Source organism: Dermacentor silvarum, chromosome 2 (assembly GCF_013339745.2).
Source record: "Dermacentor silvarum isolate Dsil-2018 chromosome 2, BIME_Dsil_1.4, whole genome shotgun sequence".
Lineage (NCBI taxonomy): Eukaryota > Metazoa > Arthropoda > Arachnida > Ixodida > Ixodidae > Dermacentor > Dermacentor silvarum.
The window spans coordinates 166,689,979-166,716,244 of record NC_051155.1 but is presented as its reverse complement, the minus strand read 5'-3'; the positions used below and the strand labels follow the sequence as shown (position 1 = coordinate 166,716,244).

General features: G+C 40.4%; 1 protein-coding gene across 1 annotated transcript in view; it reads left to right on the top strand.

The window, feature by feature from the left end:
• The window catches only part of LOC119442057 (alpha-2-macroglobulin-like), a 65,088-nt gene extending 43,546 nt beyond the window's left edge, over window positions 1–21,542 (top strand). The window contains exons 26-34 of the mRNA XM_037706772.2: window positions 1,075–1,313; window positions 1,760–2,003; window positions 3,498–3,673; window positions 4,690–4,905; window positions 11,659–11,765; window positions 18,323–18,398; window positions 18,527–18,595; window positions 19,562–19,664; window positions 20,678–21,542. Of these exons, the coding sequence (XP_037562700.1) occupies window positions 1,075–1,313; window positions 1,760–2,003; window positions 3,498–3,673; window positions 4,690–4,905; window positions 11,659–11,765; window positions 18,323–18,398; window positions 18,527–18,595; window positions 19,562–19,664; window positions 20,678–20,895 (1,448 nt within the window). The 3' untranslated portion in view covers window positions 20,896–21,542. The remainder of the gene's footprint in view (window positions 1–1,074; window positions 1,314–1,759; window positions 2,004–3,497; window positions 3,674–4,689; window positions 4,906–11,658; window positions 11,766–18,322; window positions 18,399–18,526; window positions 18,596–19,561; window positions 19,665–20,677) is intronic.
• Window positions 21,543–26,266: the final 4,724 nt, after the last annotated feature.

Genomic DNA, 26,266 nt, shown 5'->3' with positions numbered 1-26,266 from the left:
TGAAAGAATGTCAAGTGATAATGGTGTGTAATGTGCAGAAGCTATGGTGGCTGTATACTGTATATTATGTTTAACCACTACAAGTTGCATAGTTGCTTTTTAGTTGCTTTTTAGTTGTTTTTGTTGCTTGGTATGACAATATAGTGTCGTGACCAATGACAGAAAACAGTGGCAAATTTTTAGACACACTCTAGATAGGTACCTTCATTCTCAGGGACTTTTATTTATGATAAATATTCTTGGTTTTAGTTTATTACCGACAGCACATTATAAACCAGCGTTGGCTTACCTGGTCTTTTGAGACGCATAACTGTGCTTTTCTCATTGCTTGTAGGCTGCAGAGTGTGCATTTCCAGATACCATAGTAACCATAATCTTGTGCTTTTCATACGAGTCCTGCATGTGTATCGAGGCATCGTGATGCTGCCATTAAGGCTCGATGTGTGACTTTCAAAAAACCAAGATTCTATTATGAATTAATTAATTACGGCATACTGGCTTCTTTTGTGATCTGATTCACCATAAGTGACTGCTCACACAGTATGCCCATAAGAAAACATAATAAAAATATGTGTGTGAACTTCATAATAACCAGGAGAATAAAGGTCACTTGAGCATATTGTCACAGGCAGAGAGACAAATGAAAATGTATTTACAGATTATTTACAATGTATCGCAAAGCAACCAGGATTGTCGACAGTCTAGCCTAGGAACTCCACGTCGTCTTCTTCGACACCTTGATGATTGTTGTCATTGTCACTTTGCTTACAGCAACATGTTAATATTGTAACAAACAGTTCAAGTGGTGTTTCGAACAATTAATTCTGGGCAGGCCTTTGGCTGACTACTAAAGAGCTAAGCTAGCGTTTTGCTTGCACACCAAGGGCTCTCTATTCTCATTTTAATGCTTATCTTATCTCCCAGTCAGCTGATATCATGTGCCGTTCACATGGTGCAACAACATGCGGCAGCAGCCCTCGGCATTGGTGGCACATGATGGCACATGACACGCATCATGTCTGCATATTGCTGCAATGTGTTCAGGTGTTTCCTTTTATTTATTTTTTCTGCCAGGCTACGAGCAGCAGCTCAACTACAGGCATTCAAGCCATGGCTACAGCGCTTTTGGCAGCGCAGATCCTGAGCCAAGCTTGTGGCTGACGGCATTTGTTGTCCGAACCTTTGGAAAAGCTCGCCAGTATGTTTCCCTCGATGAAACCGAGCTGAGTTTGAGTACACAATGGTTGCTTGGTCACCAATATGACACTGGCTGCTTCCCATCAGTTGGCCGTGTCTTGAATTCTCAACTCAAGGTTTGTATGGTACAGAAATACACCAAACCTTTTTATCATATTTTTTTTTATTCATGCATTCGCAGAGTCAGCAAATTTTGTGCACTTATCAGCACCTTTTGTATAGGAGATCATAAGGTAGCACATATGTCTACTTGGCCATTGCTTGCAGCATATTGTGCAAGCATAGTGAACACTGCTAAAGAACTATAAAATTGGGTGCATTGGAGCTCTTGAGTTTTGTACAATGTACGCCGCTTTCTCCATAACAGCCATGGTACTTGCAAAAATTTCATTTTGTTTGCACATTCTGAAGTTAAAATTCTTCATTAATTATAAGAAAGAAAAAAAGAACAGTTAATCTGAATCAGTCTTATGCTAAAGCTACAAGGTAGGATGCTTCATATAGTGCACAGTTGATAGTAACCCTCCCTAAAATTACACATGTGTGTGACTCTTTGTTGCAGGGTGGTATTCAAGGAACGTCGCTCTCACCACTGACAGCCTATGTTTTGATCTCACTGCTTGAAACCAATGCAACACTATCACCACCTGTACAAGATGCGGCTGCTCACTGCCTTGTCGAAGAAACTGCCCAAGAGCAGGACAGCTACTCATTGGCACTTCATGCATATGCCTTGGTCCTTTTAGGTCATCGCAACGCACAGCAAACTTTTCACTTACTCTGGAGCCGAGGTGAATTGGAAGTGGGTAAGTGCACTAAAACCTGACAATTGGGAGGTCCTCGCATTCCTTGAAGAACCTATAGACTGTGCATAAGTACACTGGAATGCATGAAAGTTTTGAAATCGCTAATTCTGCTGGAAGTTCTATTAAAGGGGTACAGAATGTAACATTTTTTTTTTTTCTTATTTGAAGCATTGTACATGCAGAATCCTGAAGTACTGTACTGCAGAATCCTTCAACGTGATAGGGTTAATTTGTCGACAGCATTTCTGCAATGTCAGTAGAGTTTCTGGTACTGTTGCATCTTCTGCATTAGACGGCAGCATTAGTATGTCAGAGGCATACATAGAAATTCTGTGAGGCACGTTACCTCTGTTAATATGATTTGCATGACTAGAAATGCTAACATTTTTCTGTAAAAAGGGGCAGGATATGCAGAGTATGGTGTCTTTATATACTCTTTTATGGTAACCTTTATAAATTGCACATTTCCATGCAAAGTGCGCAAAACTGGCTTGGGAGTTTCACGGAACTGTTTGGAATAGAACTGAAGCATGGCATGAAAGTGTAAACCCTAATTCCACAGTACAGTCACTGCAATAGCTGTTGCACCTTTTGTCAGACCGTTTCAATCCTTATGTATATTGTAGTAAACCTATTGATGACCTTATAGTGACCTTGTGATTAATCTGCGTGAACCTTGTGACACCACTTCACCTTTGTGTGAACCGTGTGACACCAATTTTCTTTACTGAGCACTTGGCAATATTGACAATGACCGCCAAACGCAACATTCCTAACAAGGGATACAACCTACAGCAGCTAATGCAGTAATGCTACATTTGTCGCCATCCATAGGAAGATAGTGGTGTATATTAGAGAGCAAGCATAGATAGCACATATCATTGTTGAGATTAAGGCTAAAGAGTGAGTTAGGCAGGTCATGTAATGCTTAGAACAGGGAACCGGTGGCATACTAGAATAACAGTGGGCGGCAATGAAACAGAAACAGAGTTGATGGTAGTTTAGGAGTAGATGGTGTAATGGATTCTGGGAAATTTGAAGGCATAACATGGATTCGGCTGATGCAAGGTAGGGGTAATTAAAGATTGCTCAATGAGGGCCCTCCTCCTGCACCAGACTTAAAACAGACAGATGGTAATAATGATGACGATGATTATAATTTGGTTGTGTTCCCGTTTTGCATCTCAAGTTGTTCTGCATCTTAAATTGGACCCTTAAATTGTGACCCACCATGGTATCCCAGTAATAGCTATGCTGCTGAGCTCGAGGACGCAGGTTCAGTACTTGCCCCAGTGCCTGCATTTCAATGGGGGCAAAATTTAAAAACGCTTGTGTACCGTGTATTGGCTGCAGGTTAAAAAGTGCAGGTGGTCAAAATTAATTTGGAGTCCCCGACTATGGTGTGCCTCATTATCATATGGTTTTGGCACACAAAAACCACATAATCTTTTTTTTCTTTTTCTTATATTGTGTCCACTGTTCTTTACTTTGAAGATGGTACGCTGCACTGGAGTCGCAATGTATCTTCAGCAGTGGCAGTAGAGACAAGCGGCTATGCCATCCTTTCTTGCCTGACGCTGCACAAGGAAGCAGGTATTCCTTTAGCCCTGCCTGCAGTGCAGTGGCTACTCAAGCTGAGAAACAACAAGGGAGGATTTATATCCACACAGGTAATTTTCGTTAATAGCAAATACACCTTTCTAATGTAACACCTTTTTCTACTGTTGTTACTTAGAGAGAACTTAACTCGCCCTGTAAACTTTGCACCTTGTAAAGCGTGACCATTCTCCCCAAAAAGCAGCTTTGTGAACATTTGGTTCTATTTTGATTATACACCCTGACACACTCAAATATCACCTTTTCATGTGATGTCACAGCAGTAAGGTCTTCATTGCCATGAAGCTGCACCATGCTTGAATTGCTTCACTAGAGAACAATAGTAGGAGTGGCAATGTACTATTTAAGTGCAATGCGCGACCCCGTACCATGATTTCTGCTGGCAGGATACCATCGGTGCACATGCACCAGCCCTAGAGTATGCACACATGTCTTGGGGGCCATGGATCATGTTAGCAGATTGCAAATCGTGGTATACCAATGAGTGCTAACTTCATGTACAAAGCAAGATTTGTTTTTGCAGCTTTACTCTGAGTCAATAATTGTCTGATGTTTCTTTATAAAAATTTGAGCACTGTGTGCAGTTCCTTGCTCAATCTTTTTGGAATATATTGCAGTTGGTTATATGTCGCACCAATGTTGACTTAAGGATAATGGTGATGAAATGGCGATGTGGTCAAATAAGAGTTGAGTAGGGGCTTTACCTGGCTAGATGCAGCAAACAGGACAGGCTTGTAAAGTAGGCATTTAGAATTGTCTATTTGGATTTCATGCTATTCACTAGTAAAGGGTTCAAACGTCCTCAAACTTTTTTTCAGCCTTTTCACTATATTGTGACACCACTTTGCTAGGACACTCTGCTTTTCAATAACGAGCTTTTTCTCTCTCTTTCAGCCTTTTCAAAGAGACCTTTTTTGGCTCAATTTTGGCAATTAATTTTATCATCATTGTGCTACCTGTGAGCTTGTTCGTTTGTGTGCATTTATATACCTTTTCAATCTGTCTGCGACCTTGCATCCAGTCATGACTTCTGTCTCTAACAAAGCTGCCTTCTTTTCTTTTTCTGTAGGACACTGTTATAGCAATGCAAGCTTTGGCTAAATATGCCAAGATGGTCACACTACCAGATACACGTTTGACACTGAGAGTATCAGCTCAACACATGGAGCCCACGAACCTCCATGTGGAGCCGGCTAATGCAATGCTGCTTCAGGAGATGCCCATTCCTGTACTACCCACAACTCTCGAACTCAATATCACTGGAAAGGGCTGTGCCTTTGTGCAGGTCAGTAGACTTTGTTGCTTGTGTAGTTCATCCAGACCTTAAACTTGTTTCTTAAGTTTATTTCACTAAACAATAATTTAATTGATTCGTTCTGTCACAAAATACCATGTTTACCAAATAGGACGTGCCCAGCCACGGTGGCCGCATTTCGATGGGGGCAAAATGCGAAAACACCCGTGTACTTAGATTTAGGTGCACGTTAAAGAACCCCAGGTGGTCCAAATTTCCGGAGTCCCCCACTACGGCGTGCCTCATAATCAGATCGTGGTTTTGGCATGTAAAACCCCATAATTTAAATTTTTTTGCCTATTTTTTAAATATCTCCAGCTGTGATGTTATGAAAGCAAAACTTAGCATTAATACAGGCACCTGTATACATGAGCATAATGCATGCAGCTCTCTGGAAATCTTTTTTATACATGCATTGTCATACTGTTGTGAAACAACACCATTGTTCGTTTGTATTGGTGCTAATTATGAGTGGCACAAATATTATCAGGATTTCACAGATATCAAGATAGTCATGAATATGAGCTACTGGTGTTTTGATGCAGGTTCTAATGGTGTTCTACTGAAGCTCTGTAAAATTGATATTATTGATAAACACATCTGCAGAGTTATAATTTCCAACCATTAAAATGGTTGATTCCTAATGTACAAAGAAGTTGGTTGATGAAAAATTATATTGCTTTATGATACAGCTTTAAAAGCGAATGGGCAAGAAACAAACAAAGGGGAACAAACAAAAAATGGCCATCCATTACTGGCTAGCAGATTGTTATAATAGGACCCGTTGCAGTGTCCATCAAAAAGTAAGCTTTGCTGTTGAAGAAAAATTTGTCATGTTCCATGGACCACTGCTTTTCCAGCAAAATCACGCTATCACCTCCAGAAGGCTAGCAGATGATAGCACAAGGCCACATAAATCGACAACTCAAAGCACTGCTAGGTTTAAACAAATGATTTATTAAAACAAGTTCTATGGAGATCCACAAGGCAAAGGATTTCTGCAGCCTCCCGGAATGCACGTGGTATTGACTTCGGACTGAAAAAGGAGGCTTTTAATACTGATACTAAAATATTGCTATAGTTGAAAGGGAAACAAGAATTACTTATACTCCATCGCGCAAGCTGGTTGCAGCACTGCCGAAGGTATGAGGCATATGCAGGCAATATCCTTGCGCAGCGGTATATAGTTCCGGGCATAACTGGCTGATTATTGGTTACACTAGAGAGTTTTATTTTTGCTCGCTACATGATACAGGTACAGCAATATGTGACATGTTAGGACTTTTGTGCATGCACGTCAGTATACCGAGAATTACTGTGGAAGTTACCACCGGTAACCGTAATAGCCACCCTAACCGTGGCAAGCATGGCAGCGCCCATACAGTGCCGACCACCCGCTTTGATCCGAATTCGCACTTGTTACGGGCTCTCCGCCCTGTCAGCAAGAAACAAGCGACAAAATCTGTCATTGCACTAAGTCTCCTCTCAAGCAGAGGTGAAAGCATTAGGTATGTTTTGTCGTAATTATTGAGATTGGCTGATTGTTTTCATGCTGCTAAGACTACAGACACTGGCGCCGAGCCTTAAAACTGGTTTGATTTCTAGTTAGCAGATGGTGCCACAGCATTAGCACTGGTGATACATTGACGATGCAGGAACGCTTAAAGGCCTAATTGTTCGCTGCATCATTAATTTACTTTCTTAAAAAAAAAAAGATTTTGACTACATACACTTGTATGGAAAATTCAAGGGAAATTATGATTACTTCATCATAGCCATAAGTTTGTTTTAACTTGTTTTGCCAAAGTGAGATCTGAGTGTAGGTATGAAAGATCCTTCAAGTACCAGATCATTTATCAGCAGTCTGTTATGGATGACTAGCAAGTACTAGGCCTATTTTTCTGAAACAAGTGGACAGATGCTCATAGATTTGATGTCAGAATAGACCAGCTTACACGAGATTCCTAGCTCAACTTCTCGCAAGAGCGATTATTTTTCACGTAGAGATACTATCGCTCATTGGCTACTGTAAGAAATTTATTGTTACTTTCAGTGAATAATATATAACCAGAATGCTGCTCTAGTACTCATGCTACAAATTGAGGTCATTGTTATTAAGTATAATTACCATAAAAGTAGATAAAAGTGTTGGTACTCATTTCATTGGTAGAAATCTAAATGCAGCTGTCATACACCCAAACTAAAAAAAAAACATTTTACGTTTCATCAGAAGATGATCACCATTCATGTACCACTAACAAGTCATTATCATCGCCTTGGCGCTCTTTGGCCACATCTGGCCCTCGCGATAAAAAACTCCAACAATCATCATCATCATCAGAAGATGAGAAATGAAAAGTGGGAAGAAAAATATTTTCTTCACTGACTCATGAAGTGTGACTGCTGACTTACATCAAAACACTGGCCAAGAAAGCATATGCATAGTGGATGCAAAAGTGGGATAAAAATAATTTAATTAATAGCACTTTGTAAAGTGTGTTGTAAACAAAATTAAGGAGTGCAATCACAGTCATACAGGCTTTGAATAAGGTACATGCATGTGGCAAGTGACTACTCATTTCATGCAGCATGCCAGCGTTGTCACAGTTTACGGTCAGTAAATTTCCGACAATTGCCTGTTTTATTAACAACAATGAAGATGGCATTCTTCAAACTATCATAAAGGGTACATACTACGAATAATATGAATCGAATATCAATAGTAAGTATAGTATATTGAACCGAATTTTGAATAGTCAAACACAGATGCATATATATTTACAGCAGGAATATTTATTTTGATATAATTAGGTACCACGCCTCTACTGACTAGTGTAAAAAAGACTACTAACTATCAGGGACACCAGTTCAGTTTTAAACATAAGATCACTAATTGTCACTAAAATATATACAGCAGGTAGCCTCTCAACGTCTTTAGAGCCTGGTTGCAAACAAGATTTCCAGGAATGAATGGCTGTCATATAACAAGCTTTCCAAAAACACTAACTAATTGGTTGTCGAAAAAAACAAACAGGAGTTGTGGAAAAAGGAAGAAAAAAAAGAAAGAAAAAAAGCTGCTGAATTACTTGTGCGCCATTATAACACATGTAAAAGGGTCCATTGAAATTAAAACATTTCTGGTTGTTGCGTAAAAGATAAAATTGCTGCTTGACTAGATTGACAAAAGCACCAAAATGAGACTACAAGCAAAAATCACATCTTGTCATGTAGGCTTCCACTGCGAAACCAAAAACAAAGCTTGCATTACTCATTTTGTTTGTGCATTGCTTTTGTCGTTGGCTCAATTCTAATTTGTGATACCTTGTGTAGCAGACTGGACAACCGTAACAAGACTAACAGTCGGTCGTTTGTAAAATATTTGATTAGTTTAGATTTTTTGAAAATATGGAATAGTTCCTTTTCAAATATTAATATAAGTAGTCAGTAATATTCTATTCGTATTTGAAACATTGAATATTTGCCCACCCCTAGAACATACTTTTTCATGCTCATCTTTTATTTCTCATGGAGCATCTTGTACTACGTGGTAGGATAGTAGACTCTTCATAGAATGAGACTGGAGTTTTACTTAGCATCTGACATGACAGTTTCATAGTCGCAACAATAACTCCTAAATGAGATCTATGCTGCATGAAACCTTTTAACAACCTGTGGTCTCCGTGCACTTACCTGTGAAGTCCTGTGATGGCTCCAGGGTGCTCAGTCTTTCTAAGTCAGCATATATTGGCACCAGTCACTCATTTTCTTACCATCATTTACTGCATAGCTGGAGTACACTGGAGGGCAGCTTTAAATGCCAGTTCTTCTTGCTCACATCATGTAATTATAGTAAGCTTTAAGGATATTACTCGTATCTGTCTGTAATTCTTGTTCTTGAACAGACCTGCCACAGTGGCTCAGAGACTATGGCATTCTGCTGCTGAGCACAAAGTCACAGGTTCGATTCCCAGCCATGAAAATCGCTTTTGATTGGGTGTTGCAAAGGGGCACACAAGTCGCTCAGATAGCGCTGGCCCCGCAGCCTGTAGCTTGATCAGGTTGATCAGCAGAGAGGGCCCAAGCAGGGACGAGGCGACGTAATGAACAGCAAAATGTTTAATTACATTTCTATGTAAAGAGTGGTCAGCTCAACAAGCTGCTCATAACGAAGAGTGAAGGGGAAGGCACCAGCTCCATGGTGAGGGGCGCTTTATATAGCTTCCTGGGAACACTCTCGCCCAGGAGAGGGAGGGAGTGGATGCTGTCGGTGCTCAGTTGACTTGTCCAGGCACATTGCTATCGTCCTGGCACCATCGGCATGAATCAGAGAGAAGGGGAGAAGCCTTCATTTCAGGCACAAGTGCACACACAAACGTCGATGCTTGCGTGCACACCAGTTCCTGTATCAAGCACAGAACCAAATATTTCTGGTCATTTTGAACTCTCCGAATTGTCGTCGTTCGAGCAATAGCCTTAAAAACTTGGCATCATTGTTTTGTCCATGTGACATAACGTTAGTCACAGAGGCTTAAGCCATAACAGGAAGCGGAATGCAAAAAACGCTTGAGTACTTGGATTTAGATGCACCTTACGAAAACCCGCACAGTTGAAATTAACACAAAGCCCTCTCCATGCCCCCTGTGTTGTCTGTCATAGCCCACTATGCAGCTTCGGGCTTATTCACTGTTACCACTGCTTGGAAGTAGGGAAAAATAAGATGTGTCACCACACTACAGAGCCACTGTGCAAAAGGTTAAGGCTGTTTACAAAATAAATGGAATAAGGATAAACAAAATCGCAACACATCTATCTTATCTTTGTAGTATACTTGAACTAAAATGTTATTGAGAGGCTGTGACCTGACACTGCTGCCTTTAATTTTTTTCCTGAATTGTGTACTTGTATATTTATATTTACCACACATCCCCTGTGCAGTAGATCTTTAGGAGGGCATGTCTTCCTCTGTTGTTGCCAAAGCAGTTGAAACTGATACTTAAACAAAACAGGTGCAGTTAAAAAGATGAGGGGAAAAAAAAGAAGCTTATTCGTCAATGAGACAAAAATGAGATGATAAAGCATTGTGTAAATCCTTTTTGAAGATAAGAAACAATCATTATTTTGCAGATTCTTTGTAAAAATGAGTTGTCAAAAAAAAAAAAATTGACTCCAATTAGCTTTTCCAATAGGAATCAACTGGCACCAATAGGAACCAATTGAGAAAATGCTTACTTCCAACCGGTTAATATTGGATCAGAGGAGAAACCAATTGGAGTTGCCAATTGAAATGAACTGGACTCAGTTGGAACCGATCGGAAAATCCCTAGTTCAAACTGGTTACGATTCAGTCAAAGTGAAACCAATTAAGTCCGATTGGACTTGCCAATTGGAATCAACTGGGCCCATTGGGAAATCCTTACCTCCAATTGGTTACGATTGAATCAGGGATGGAACCAATTGAGTCCAATTGGACTTGCCGGTTTGAACCAGCTAGGCCCACTTTACATTCCCAACTGAGTCTATTTGGACTACCAATAGGAATAAACTAGCTAGAACGTAACCAATTGCGAAATCATACTTTGAGTTTATGAACCCACTCAAGGAAACTGGAATGAGTTATAGCTATATATGCATGCAGTACTAAGGCTATAGCAAACCTGCTTCCGACAGCTGGAATCCTATTTAGGTTTGCTTTGTGGGGTATATATGTGTATTGGTATAGCCCACTGGTGCAATTGGCCATTCCAACCAATTGGTTTCAAACCAATTGGCACCCATTGGCTACAATTGGTCGCTCCAACAAAAAACAATTGCTCACATTCCAATTGGTTCAATTGGTCCAGTTATGTGCTAATTTATGATTGGAAAATGTCCAATTGGTACCAATTGGAAATTTCCCAATTGGAGTCAATTGCATTTTTTGACTGGGCATACCATTGCCCATTTGAATACTCATTAAATTGATGAACTCAATGGGTACTGTGCAAGTCAACATTGCATAGTAATGATGCTCTCGCTTTGCTTCCACTGATGTATACAGATGCATAAAATCCTGGTTAAGTTGTACTGTTGGGCTATTTTATTTGACATAGCTTGCTAATAATGCCAAAGAACACACAAAGCGCACTTGCAAGCTGGTACTTTCAGGTGTTAGTGTGACCTGTGGACCTGTCTTCTCTGTCCTGACTGTTCTCTGGTGTCATTTGCCATCCTGCAGAAGTGTAGACAAGCATAGAAGTGTAGACAAGCATAGTGGGCCTAGTTGGTACGTACTTGATAAACTTTTTAAAGCACAAGAGACAAGGCACAAAAGCAAGGTCAGACACAGAACAGTGCCTGTCCTGTGTCTGACCTTCCTTTTGTGTCTTGTCTCTTGCGCTTTAAAAAGTTCAACATGTAGACAAGCACTTCGTGTTCTCATGACTGTGCATCAAGCCTGTCCTCAAACACGCAGCAAAAGTAATGAAACATGTAGCCATGGCTGTCTTGATGAGTCACTTCATGATTGCATTTTACCACCCAACATGTAGCCATGGCTGTCTTGATGAGTCACTTCATGATTGCATTTTACCACCCAACATGTAGCCATGGCTGTCTTGATGAGTCACTTCATGATTGCATTTTAACACCCAACATGTAGCCATGGCTGTCTTGATGAGTCACTTCATGATTGCATTCTACCACCCAACATGTAGCCATGGCTGTCTTGATGAGTCACTTCATGATTGCATTTTAACACCCTTGCAGGCCACTGCAAAGTTCAACGTTCCTGCACCGGCAAATACAAACAACTTCGATCTCTTGGTAGAACCATCTCACACCGCCTGCAAGCCAAAGCTAAAGCTCTGTGCAAGGTAGTGCACCTTCATTACAACCAGTCAGTATACTAGTGCTCATATTCATGTCAGAAATAGCTCGTTAGGGCATGTTGACAGACAGTCTTAGCTTCAGTAAAACAGATGCTGCGATTTCGGAAACTGTGGTTTCGGTAACGCAACTGTTTTCATGACTCACGCAGTGGTGCTCAAGCTTTCGACTTCAGTGGTTAAAGGGACGCTAATGAGGAATAGTAAGCTACATTGTATTGGTAAATTATCCTTCTAGGACATTGAAACCTTAGTCTTACCATGCTTGGAGATTTGCTCAGCCAGAAAATACACAAGAAAGAAAGGGAAGTGGGCAATGCCACCTCGAAATTTTCACACAGCCTCTCGGTGACATCGGCACTTTTATAAGGTCTGCTCAGGTGTAGTAAATAGTTTATCGATCCACAAGGATTAGATTGCGTTACCTATATACAAACGAGAGACTCAACCTAGTTCCACTGTGCAAAGTCAGTATGAACGTACGAAAACACTTTGAAATTCGCATCACGTTGATGTACCGGTACTGTGATTTGGGGGAAAAAGACTAAGGTAAACATTCGCCTTAACTTTCTGCACCAGTAATCCGCCTTTTCCTGCCTGACAAATGAGATATTGAAGAAATAGTTCACTAATCTAAATTGCTTTTGTATTGCTCTTTAATGACCCTGTAATATGTCTGTATGTCTGTTTTTATGCTAGCCCATTGTTCTTAACAACACACATTGAATGCCATAGTTTGAAAAAAAAAAAAAACACTTGTCGTGGTTGAACGCGTTTAAACCAAGTTTGTCGAGTGATAGCACGGTTTTGCTTGCTTTGGAAAAGGACACAGACGCTGCTCGGCACGGCAGCATCCGAGCAGCGTCTGACCTTCATGCTGCGTCTCACTTCAATGCGAACTAAGTGTCGAAAGCACAGCGCATACGAAGCTACTAGCACTCGGCGCACTTGGTTCACATCGCTGATAGCTTTCAAGATATGGGTGCCCACGCGGCATACTCAGCAGCTGCCGGTAGTGGCAGACTAAGTCCCAGTTTGACCTTTGCTGAGCTTGAAGGTCAGATTTACGTAACCGGGCGTTTTTTGGGTTTGAACCTGTAGTAGTAGAGCTATCGCTCTAAAATGTTTAGATGTGGGTGAATATAAACTTTTTCAAATACAAATCAAATACGAATACTGAGTATTGAATATTGAATTGATTATTGAATAGTCAAACAAAGACGTATATACGTATATACAACAGGAATATTTATTTTAGTATAGTGTTAGGAACCATGCCTGTACTGACTACGTAGTGGAAAAAAGACAGCTATCTGTCAGGGACAAAGCATCAGTTTTAAGCAAACGATCAATAACTGTCATTCAGCAAACTACTATAATAGCCTCTGAATTTTTTTTACCCTGCTTGCAACCTAACTTTCCTAGAATGAATGGCTGCTGTATGACTAGCTTTCCAAGAATGCCAAGTAAATGGTTGCAGAAAAAAATCTCATAAGCTGTGGAAAAAAAAAACAAGCTGCTGAAGGACTTGTATGCCGTAGATACATGTAAAAGGACCCACTGCTAGGAAATCTTTACTGTTTGTAGCATAAAAGATAACTGCTACACGATAGACTGCCAAAAACACTAAATGACAAGCTACAAGCAAAATTCACAGGTTTTCATGTACGTTTTCGCCACGAAACCGTAAACAAAGCTTGCATTATCAATTTTGTTTCTGTGCTGCTTCGAAAACTATTCTTTGTTGCCTCACTTTTAGTAGACTAAGAACAGTGATCATACTTAAAAAGTGTGTAGTTCCAAAATATTTGGCTAATCGCAATATTTGAAAATACAGAATATGTAGCTCATTTTTGAATATGAATATGAATAGTTAGCGTGTAAAACTCTATTCGTATTTGAAACTTCGAATCATCCACCCCTTAAGATCTTAAATTAGGAGCTCAATATGGCAATATATTGGAACTCTGTGTGGTCTGTGTCATACGTGTGCACATATTGAACGTTTATATGTAGCAGTGTCAAACTAAAACTTTATTGTTCCGATTTCCATTCCAAATCAGAAAATGGTCCAGTTTCGATTCAACTCCTCAGCAAAAAAATAATAGTTTGAACTGGTTTTAAACAGTTTATGTTTATTTGCATGACTTAAGAATATAATTACAGAAAAATAGCATAAATTTATTTTGTACAAAATTTCCACCGACATAGTTTCAGAAATTCACCTTGTGGAAGCACATGTACCTCAGAAGCAATATGTCACAAGCAATACATCATTTCTATCACATCTACTTCATTTTACATGCCAGTGTGATCAAAAGAAACTGCTTAACTAAAAAGCGCTTCTTTATTTCAGCCATTATGTATAGGTCTCCCATCACTGGAGATCTATTTGATGGTCACCCATTTCAAACGCTCACGAGTGTGTTACTGATTATGTCTGCTTTCTGACATGACACATTGAAAACTGCAGTAATGGGGCTATCACTTCTAAAATGACAGCAATCTCCTGTGCATTCTAAATCAAATCAAACTTTATTCCTTCAACAAAACATTGGGAAAAACGTGGGGTCGTAAAAAAAAAAGAATTGGAGATATCCACTTGAAGAGCTTCTAATGTCCATTTACTTCACAGTCAGCATAATATTGACGTAGTTTGAGTGTACTATCACGCTCAGTATGAGCTACAACACAAAAGAGCGAGGTAGAACGCTCGTGCATTGTCGCTGAGTCAAGGAATATTTCTACAGTGCTACATGAGATAACTTTCAATATTATGCATGATACAATGATGTTATGTTATAGATTTAATGTTATACAGTGGAATCTCGTTGATACGATCTTCTCAGGATCTGGAAAATAAAGCGTACCATCCGAAAATCGTATTATACAATGTATTATCTAACCGAATTGTATTATCCCCAAAAACGTATTATGCAGAATCGTATCGACATTCCACTGTAGTAAAAACAAGAGATAAGTATGAAAAAGTAGTGCATAATAGATTTATAGATAATAACAGTAACCCCCCGTGTGTTACAAAAAAGGGTGAAACTTCTGTTACTCATATTTTCTAGGTTAATTTTATTGGTTTGAAGTTTATTTAACAAAAATGGAATAGTGTTTTATTACCATTTGTTAGCATACAAATTTGTATGCTCCTCATTTGTTAGCATACAAATGAGGAGCATGGTTGAGAGCTGCAAGTGCATGCAATGCATGGATGAAAAACTCCCGAGAAGGTGGTCAACCTGAACCGAAAACCACTATATGTTTGCAACACCGTAGAGGCTTGGGCTAGTCCTTAAATACTCGACAGGGGAACAGCGCAAAAAATACGAAAGACAAGAAGGAAGACACACACCAGCGCTGGTGTGTGTCTCCCTTCTTGTCTTTCGTGTTTCTTGCGCTGTTCCCCTGTCCACTATATGTTTCTGGCTGCTATCTTATTGGTTTTGATTCAGAGTGAAATAATTCATGATGTTCCAGAGATGTTTTGGTTGACACAAAAATAATGTTTTGATGTCGGTTTTCAGTTCAGTTCTACTTCGACACCCTAGTATGTACTGTACTAAATTTTTCTTTTAATTATTTTTGTGCATAGAAGGGAGCTAGCTATACTAGATGTAACTAGCCTTCTTCATGGTGAAAGCTGAGTCATTAGAAATGATGCCCTGCATATACCAGGATTTTCTTGTTGCTTGCTAGGATGCTAGTGCATGGTGTAAATAATGTACCTACGTGGTCCCCCACCATTAAAGCAAACACCTCCTTAACCCTTTTTCCGGGTACACTATTATATCAAGTCCTAACCAAAAATGGGCACTCTTTCTTTTACTGCGGAATCCTTTATGAAAAACAATGTAGATAATACTTTAACTGCTTATTTATACCAATTTCAACCATTTATTGCAAAAGTGACGCTTAACAGCAGTATAACAAAATAATAAGAACAAGAAGAAAGGGAACTGAGGGGCCCGATTTTTAATAAGCATATCATAAGAAGCCTACAAACATAACACCAAATACAACATAGGGGAAATTATTTGTACTTATTAATTAAATTAAAGAAACGATAAATTAATGGAAATGAAAATGGATGAAAAAACAACTGGCCGCAGGTGGGGAATGAACCCACGTCTTCGCATTACGCGTGCGATGCTCTCACCATTGAGCTACTGCGGAGCCGTTTTCCCATCCATTTTCTGGGGTATTTATGTTTTACAACTAGAACTAACCCTGGGAGCGTTAGCAAGCGCCACCATTCACAAACCATAGGGCGGATGTGGAACATCCTTACTGCCGCAGGCGTCACGAGCACGTGATCTTTTTTGGGTGATGGCAACTGGACACTCCCAGGGTTAGTTCTAGTTGCAAAACATAAATACCCCAGAAAGTGGATGGGAAAATGGCTCCGCTGTAGCTCAATGGTGAGAGCATCGCACGCTTGATGCGAAGACGTGGGTTCGTTCCCCACCTGCGGCCAGTTGTTTTTTCATCCATTTTCATTTCCATTAATTTATCGTTTCTTTAATTTAATTAATAAGTACAAATAATTTCCCCTATGTTGTATTTGGTGTTATGTTTGTAGGCTTCTTATGATATGCTTATTAAAAATCGGGCCCCTTGATTCCCTTTCTTCTCGTTCATTACATAACGAGGGCTCGAATCCGGCAACAATGATGCCTTCAGGCAGCATATATGGGTTTTTTGACCAGTTGCCATCACCCAAAAAAGATCACGTGCTCGTGACGCCTGCGGCAGTAAGGATGTTCCACATCCGCCCTATGGTTTGTGAGTGGTGGCGCTTGCTAACGCTCCCAGGGTTAGTTCTAGTTGTAAAACATAAATACCCCAGAAAATGTATGGGAAAACGGCTCCGCAGTAGCTCAATGGTGAGAGCATCGCACGCGTAATGCGAAGACGTGGGTTCATTCCCCACCTGCGGCCAATTGTTTTTTCATCCATTTTCATTTTTGTTAATTTATATTTTCTTTAATTCAATTAGTCAGTACAAGTAATTTCCCCTATGTCGTCCTTCGTGTCACTGTTTGTTGGCTTCTTATGATATGCTTATTAAAAATCGGGCCCCTCGATTCCCTTTCTTCTCGTTCATTACATAACGAGGGCTCGAATCCGGCAACAATGATGCCTTCAGGCAGCATATATGGGTTTTTTGACCAGTTGCCATCACCCAAAAAAGATCACGTGCTCGTGACGCCTGCGGCAGTAAGGATGTTCCACATCCGCCCTATGGTTTGTGAGTGGTGGCGCTTGCTAACGCTCCCAGGGTTAGTTCTAGTTGTAAAACATAAATACCCCAGAAAATGTATGGGAAAACGGCTCCGCAGTAGCTCAATGGTGAGAGCATCGCACGCGTAATGCGAAGACGTGGGTTCATTCCCCACCTGCGGCCAATTGTTTTTTCATCCATTTTCATTTTTGTTAATTTATATTTTCTTTAATTCAATTAGTCAGTACAAGTAATTTCCCCTATGTCGTCCTTCGTGTCACTGTTTGTTGGCTTCTTATGATATGCTTATTAAAAATCGGGCCCCTCGGTTCCCTTTCTTCTCGTTCACTACATAACGAGGGCTTAACGAGTAATTCCGCCTATGTTGTCCTTGGTGTTATTGTTTGTAGGCTTCTTATAAAATTCTAAGAAATATCACAGACTAAAAATTGAAAATTGCAATAAAATAAATATATTGTCAATGAGCCCAGCACGTCCTTGGCCATTTATCTCAGTAATGCGCAGACAAGCCCAGCTGTGGCACAGGGGTCAGTAGTCAAGAACTCATAGAAGCCTAATTTTGCAACAAAGGCAGGTAATTAGCCTTTAATTATAGATACCTGCCTAAGTTTAATACCAGCCTATTTTTTTTCTAAAGTAGTAGTCTCTTTCATTTAATTACAAAGATTGTTTGTACCAATTTGTGTTGCTTTATATGTGCTCTACTGCTGCTAGCATGCAGGGTTAAGGACCTCTATCAGAGAATTGTTGCCCTTTGTCCTTGCATCCTCTTAAATTTTTTGAAGTTGTGTTGAGTACTAATGGGGTATTTCCTGTATGTGTAAATGGCCCTGCACATGGGCAAGCTGCAAACTTGTAATCAGAGTTTAGAATCTAAATTCCTATAGTTCAGATGTAGCAGTCAAGTAGGAAAAAGCAAAATTATAGGCAGAACTGATTTCGTATTTGTCTGCTACCCACCACTTTCAATGAATACTATTTGGTATAAAACATCTGTACATCTTTTTTCTAGTTTATTCATTTTGCCTTGAAAAAAAAGTGTAATTGTTGTAATTGTTGTAATTTGGTGTAATTGTTGTAATTTTGTATGTCCAGAACTCGTGCACATGCATGGAGATCTCTTTTGTCTGCACCAAAATTGATGGTAGCGCCATAACACGTTCATGATGTCACATTTGACAGCTTGCCTGCGAAAACCTCCTTGCCACTTCAAAAGAGCTCAAGCTGCTTCTTTATGTGCTTCAAGAGCTTTTGTCTCCTGACAGTCTGCACAAATTTTCTGTACTTACAGTTACCTTCTATCTTGGGGCATGTCTGGAATGGTGATAATACAAGTCCACCTGCAGACTGGATTCCGGTTTAGCAAGGTCTCTCCTTTTATCCCAGATGTTGTCTTAGTTTGTGTTATTGCAAATTTTTCATAGCTGCACATTGTTTTGTTGTGCTTACAATATTTTTCACTGGACATTGTTTACTTTATCCAAATTGTCTTCAGGTAACAGATGATCTAGAAGTCAAAAAGATTGAAGAAGAAATGAACAAAGTGAACCTCTACTTTGATGAGGTGAGTTAAAAATGTTTGTTCATTTAATTTGGTGCTTCTTCTTGCAGCAGACATGTTTGCAGTGAACATTTTATTGAACACATTCAGTTTACTGACACAAGAGGGTGGGCACACTAAATTATGTAATGACTAGTGATTTCATTTTGATTATTCAGTAAGAAGCAGGTAGTCTTTGAGCGGGGTGGGAGAAAGAGAAGTGACATAGCCTAGTATAGTATAATTTACACCTTTAATTGCTATTTTATACTTATCTGGCAAAATGACAGCTGCACTTGGTCCATAAGTTATTGAACTTGATTAAAAATGTGATTGAACATGCACACCTACTGCGTGGTATGTTTTATGATTTGTAAATGATATTTCTGCTACATATTTTCATTCCATTGTAAGTACCAATATACTGAATTGTGTTTTTGAAAAGTTTCTGCTGAAAGAAGTAAAAAAGCACTCATTAATAAAATCTTCTCACTTTTGATGGCAGGCCACGTTTTTTTCCAAATATTACTGCCCCGTTTTGTTTGGGACGTTCCTTGTCTCGGAGGGTCACATTATATGTGTTTAGTACTCACAATACGCTCTTGGAAAACCTTTGAGAAGTTAATTTTCCTGCACAGGGGAAATTAATTCCACGTCTATTACAGTGAATGAAATGCTCCTCAAATTTAGCATGAGGCTGGAGGACGTGTGGTCTCTGCATGCACTTAATTGCCACCCAAAGTTGCTGGCAATGCCGTAAGCCTCTGTTCTAGAGTGTACAGGTGGATTACTGGTACAGGTGCACTTTAGTAGACATGATGCTGTTCCTAATTTTGGCCTCAAGGATGAACAGTGCCACTGTGGTGACAGAAATTTCATTTTGCAGGGAAGCAATCTTGGGGTTAAGCAAAGAGTCTGCAGCATACACTTTTGGAAGCCCACTAGTTTCTGCATGCAAGCTTTGCATTCTTTTTTCTTTCACTTTTACAGCTAAGCAACAGGAGGACATGTGTGACCTTGGTGTTGACTCGGGAGTATGTAGTGCGGGATAATCTGCCAGCAGCAGTAATTCTGCAAGACTACTACGACCCTGGTTTGTAACACATAATGTGATGTCTTATTTATCAGGAAAGATCGTCATTAATGTTTCATTTCTGTCTTCATGCATTTCAGACTTTTTGCTCTTTGCACAAGTTAACACTATGCAATAGACCACTGATACAGATAAAAAACAAAACTGCTGTACAAAACATTATCATTTCCACATATATATGCGACATAATTATTTCAAATAGTCCCTGCACTCAAGTTCCCTTGGCAATGTTACGCATGAAATCTTAAAAAGGATGCACCAATGATGGATAGATGAGAAATTGATCACATTGATGTTGAATTCTGTTGGTTTAATGCAAAGTAACCCTCCATTGCTTCACATGTGAAGGAGCTGAGGAGCTACAATATGTAAGAGAGGGTAGGGTGAATTACCTGCTGCAAACACCGTAGCTGTCTTGATCAAGACAGGTGCCTGAACTTTTTCTCGGCAGAAAGGCAGCCATCAGGACTCCCACATGGTCTCTCCCACCAAGATCTAAACGAGACCACTGCTGCTTAACTACAATAATCATATGAGAGTTCATGTATTCAGCGTGACATGGCTTATAGTCACTCCATGCATCATTACATTTGTCTTTCTCTAGTGAATTCAGAGTGACTTGAATTGACTCTACCAGAAAAACTTGGCAATTTTGCACTCAAGCATATAGTCTTACTGACATAGAGCATGAGGAAATTATTTTATGTATACTACAGGACAATGCTTTAGTGCTAAAGGACAACAGCATGAGAAGAGGTGCAAGGCACACTAAGTGTTTCTCTTCTCACACTCTTGTTTTTAGCACTAAAGCTTCATTGAGACTGCCTGCTGCAGAAATACACTGTGACAAACATGCGTATTCGTTGTGTCTGCATGGGTTCTTATCTGTCAATCATTGCATCATTCTTTAAGATGTTATTTCAACACGAAGGTGCTCCAAATATCAGTCTTGTTGCAACATTATCTGACCTGAGCTACCTCATAATCACTTATTTTCCTCTTATTCTTTACAGAAGCGATCGTGCTAAGGAACTACACAATTCCCAGTTGTGAGAGAGATGAACAAGATATTGTCGACTTGCAATTGCCTTTGCGATCGGATGTGTTGCAGGAAGGTGTTCGTTCAGAAGGAGCTCATCTTAGCAACTTCCGGAATGTTGATCATGAGCCAGACTTTCCAGATGGCCCAGAAGCAAACTTGCCTGTAACAGTGCCAGCTCCTGAGAATTGAACAGGAAAAAGTCATCACATATGTGCCAAAAATTTTAATGTCTTAGGAACTCGCACCATATGCTCCTCCTCAAATCCCAAAGGAGAAAAGGTCACCATTGAGCAAATTTTTTCACTGAGGAACTTGCATTGTGCTAGAGAATTGTTTTGTTGAATTTTTGTTCTGCTGTTTTACATTATGAATTCTGGGTGGAACAGGCTGGGCAAAGAAGTCAAACTGTTTCCTTAACTAAACTCTTACAGGAACCTTTGTAGCCCCTGTGCTAAACAGGCCAGACTGATACCCTGCCAATTTCGGTTAGCTTTAATGGTATTTTTTGCAAAATATGCATGGAATTGTGTCAAGATAATATGGTAGCTACTAAAAATAGGCCATCTTGCAAGTAATAAGGATCTGCGACGTGAGGTAATGTTGGCTCATTGTTTTGCTACATCTCGCTAACATAGAAACATCATATTCTAGACCTTTAATTTTGAAAGAAACCAAGCTATAGAAATTCAGCGTGATAACTGAAACAAATAGGTAGGTCATCATTATGTAGCATAGCTTTCCTTGTTTACAAGCTATGAAGTGCAGGGCAGGTGCACATATTTGTTTGGAATTACGATTGAGACATTCATTTAAAATAAAAAAGAAAAGACTATGCATTTCAATTCCCATTTTCTGCTCTGCTGATCTGCTGTGAATGCAGAAAGCTAGTACATAATGAATATGTCAGACGACTCCTCTATACAGACTGCTATAATCTTCTTAAATGTATGAAGACGCACAACGACACACATATTTCATTTTTCTACTTCTCCTAGAGTCTATAGGCATTATGAGCATATGTGCCGATTGGAGATGTCATTGAACATAAGTTTCTGTGGCTTCAACACATTGTTTCATTTTGTGACTTGGCTTTTGCTGGATTTTGTGACTTGGTTTTTGCTAGATGATGAGTAGAGCTCCGTGTTTTCGAATCAATCCGAAAAAATCTGATAAACACTCGCCGGTAAAATTTTTGACTATTCGGATGTATCCGATAAACTCCGATTTTAACGGCCAATATGACCCTGTTCCATCCTCTATCGAAAGTTCTATTCTATTCTATGTTCTAAGCAGTCATTGATACATCGGTCGGTTTGGCCGTTATAAACTTTACCTTACGCCAACAGTATCTTGTAGACCACACCCATAGCACATTTAACAAAGGGCTTGTCGGGCACGGAGCGAGAGATGTATGGCCGCTCAACGACTGCCGCAGACCTTCATGGATACTACGCAGCTGTCGCTGAAAAGTGGAGACAGACAGTTCAGAGGGGCCTTCTCGATGCACTCCAGTATGCCAGTGAATCGTTTTGGTATAGTGTTCAAATTGTGAATCTAAATGTGAAGCATGAGTTACCCCGCGCATTCGAAACCTATGCGCCAATTTTAAGTTAGTGTTTCTTGAAACTGACATGAGCCAACCCATGAGTGATTTTGCGAACTATCAGAGCTAATTAATCAGTAGCATTGTTGAACCCCTGTCGCTTTGGAGACTTCACTAGTGACCAGTGCTTTCTCGCTGCGCATTGAGTCTTCTAGTGCAAACGTTGAAAGGGCATTTTCAAATCTGAGAGTCGTCAATCGAAATGAGCGTGCTTCCATCAGTGACAGCAACCTCGTAAAGTATGATTGCGTCTATTACAACAAGCTTTAAGGTTGTAATACGCACAAACGTAGGTGTTTTGCATTCAAGTATTTGTGCTTGTGTGTATATGTGTGTGCGCTCAAACCTTCCGGACAACAAAAATACGCTTCGTGTATTCTGATGTTTTCGTGTTCAGATATCATTTCATCTAAGATATTGGAGTATTGAGAACAGTGCGAAATTAAACTCCGAATTTCGTAGAATTGGGGATTTACGAGAAACAAACTCCGATAAACTCCGAATTTTCGCCAGAAAATAAACTCTGAAAAACACCCTCCGAATTTCTAGAAAAATAAACTCCGCAAACACGGAGCCCTAATGATGAGCTAGTGAAACGCACAAATTCATTCTTTGGACTTTGGGTCTGTGTGAGAAGGTATGAAAGTCGCATTTATGCTCATGAAAGACGTGAAACAAGTATTCTATTCAATTTCTTTCTGTCATTTACTTGTGAACCTGGCTTTTCCAATAACCTTAGGTGATCGTAAGGCTTTTAAATAAGAAATGGTATTCACATGCAAGCTAGTCTGCTGCACTTCATAGCTTCGTACTCCATCCGAACTGTAATGCAGTGCAGAAACATTATTTTTAAGTGTTTCCTTTAAAAAAAGCTACGCCTATACATATAATTTCAACGGTAATTGCACGATTTTGGGGGCACGGACAATCGGCCAACGGATGCTTGAAAGTGCTCAAGTTAAAAGCAGAGTGTAAAAAAAGAAAAAAAATTACCAGATCATTTTAGTTAAAAGCCGGTCCCATCATTCTAAACGGTCTGCAGACCACGGCACTGCATGCCGGGAGGATGAATAAACGTGACAGTTTGATATATGATATGCTTCGGTAAATCGATCATAACCGCCGCCGTCCGCACATGATGTTCACGAAGGGCGGTGGCGCCGCGCAGTCGCAGCGCGTGCAGCGCGCAGAACGTTGCGCCTGCTTCTCTCTCTCTCTCTCTCTCTCTCTCTCTCTCTCTCTCTCTCTCTCTCTCTCTCTCTCTCTCTTTTTTTTTTTTATGATGACGCACTTCCGCTGACGCAAAGCTTCCGCGGCGCGCTTGTTGTTTTCGATTTGCAGACGACGCCCTTTTGCGAGACGTTCGCGCGTAGCTGTAGAGCTCTGCAGGTCGCGAGAACTCGTGACAGCTTTGGACAATGTGCATTCTTAGTCGGGTAGAAATGTGCGCCTGCGCGCGTGCCTTTGCGAGATCAACTACTACCCCAAGAAATGAGAATGCTGTCGCGTGCGTGCGTGCGCGTGTGCGTGGACGAAACGATAACTTCCCACCGACGGGAGCCAAACCCGTAACCTCCGCATTACGCGTGCGTTGCACTACCAATTGTGCTACGCCGACGGCTATCATTCCGGCCACTTAGCAGTGCAACACACACATAATGCGGAGGTTGTGGGTTCGGCTCCCACCGGTGGGAAGTTTTCCTTTTGTACCACTTCCATTTTCTTCATTATTTTCTACATTTAAATTCCGACCACAGCTAATTACCCCTATGCTTTTCTTGGCTGTATTGTATGTTGGCTATGATTATCATATATATATATATATATATATATATATATATATATATATATATATATATATATATATATAGTGCAACTGACGTCATTTGCATTTCGCTCCTCGACGAGACAAGGCGTGTGTCGAGTGAGTTAGCTCCTTAACAGCACTTTGTAATGGGGTGAACGCTGTTTAAATCATCTATTCGGGACCTGAAAGAGGTGCGATTTTCTCATTTCTCTCGCATTTACCGCTAAATGGGAACAATTTTTTTTCTTCTCTTTGAGCAGACGACGCACACACTCCGTGTTAGTTTCTTGTGACAAAGCACGTTTTGAGTGAAACTAAATGGACACACGCAAAAGAAAATGAAACAGGATTATTAAGCAATGAGAAACTAAATTAAACACGTAATGCCGAAGCACCTTTCGTCATAAAGGAAAATTTTAACAACTTAATTGTTCAAGTGTAGTTGTGTTGTTTGAGTTAGAACTTCAGCAGTTTAGTAAATAATTGCAATTGGTTCGATAAACTATAGATAACTGAAAACTCGCTCCAGAATATCAAAAATGCGCTTCAGTCAGAATTTTGAAGTGTAACTTGGCGTACAAGTTGACGAAATAAACTTGTTTAATAAAGCGCAGCTTGTTTGATGCGTTGGGTATATTACAGGGTTAAATTAATTCATGAATGCCGTTGCTCGTTAGACAAAACCAGGAGGTTCGAATAGATCGGGCTTGCGGTTCGATGTGCGCCATTGCCCGTAGATCGAGTCAATCCCCAAAGGGCCTGCACCCCTGGACGGCCAACGCTCGAGCGGTATTCCCATTGAATATGTGTTTTTAATGACATCCTACTTCAATCTACACCGCATGTAAAGCACATTTTAATGGAATAAATGCACTTATTCAACGCAGACGAGAGAAAAAAAAATCATAGCTAAAAGCTTGCCGAGAGCGTTTGAATATAGAGGGGGGAGGGGGGTACGAGTAGTGCGTGACCTGTGTCCCGGTCGCCTGGCACTATATAACTGCTCTTTGTTGAGCGCTCCCTTTGGACTTCGTGGCGAGCCAAATATCGAGTGCCGTTCGTCATCTCTGACGGGTCCTCGCCGAACTCCGCGGCGCCAACGCGATGACGAAGGCTGTCACGACGCGCACGCTCTTTTGGCCGCAGTCCAGAAGCGCCGCCGAAGAACCAGAGCGTATAGCGAAATGTATTGCGCGCTTATATATAGAGCTGAGCCTAGGCGAAACGAAGCAAGCATAATCCGAAACAAAATCCGACAAGGCAGCTTTTTGCTTGTGCAAGCGGTGTGTATGTATGTGTATGTATGTATGTATCTATGTATGTATCTATGTATATATATATATATATATATATATATATATATATATATATATATATATATATATATATATATATATATATATATATATATATATATCCCTATGCGTATGATCGCTCCGATGATTACCCGTGAAAGCCGCGGCCGCGCCTTCAATTACAATCGTGCCGTGTAGGATATCACGTTTCGCAGATTTAAGCTCAAGAACGTGCTTCCCAAGACTGCCTGAATGCAAACTTCAATTGGCTGTTTTCTTACACGTTCCATTAGCTTTTATTTTTATTTTTCGCATCGCCATAGAATACGCTGTCATCGCACACAAAGAAGCTTTCAAGTATATAAATCCAGAAAGAACACGAAAAAAAAAAATGGAGCACCGAAAAGCCGTGAGATTTAAAGGCTGCGAGGCGGCGCGAAGCGATGTAGCAGGTTCTGGCAGGCGAGCGATGCATATAAAGCGCTCCTTACGCGCGCACGACAAGAAAAAAAAAAAAAAAAAAAAAAAAAGAAGAAAACAGTCGCATTCGAATTCTCACAGTTGGCAAGGCCCCAAGGAAGACTGTTTACAAACGCTGCCGCACGTGAGTTGGCTTCACCTAAAGAGCGCCTTCGGATAATAAAGAAAGGGAACCGCGTAGGTAGAGAGAAACGGCGGCGTAGAAGAAGTAAGGGTATATATCCAGAACAAAAACAATGTGTAAAGTGAAAAAGTGGACTCTTAGTTTGAGGCGTATGTGCTACGATGGGGGGCGTTGGTCCGGTTCGTCCCCCGCTTAACTCCCCTACAGGTTGCTTGCATGCATGCCGGGCATAGCGGCGAAGCCGCCGCACT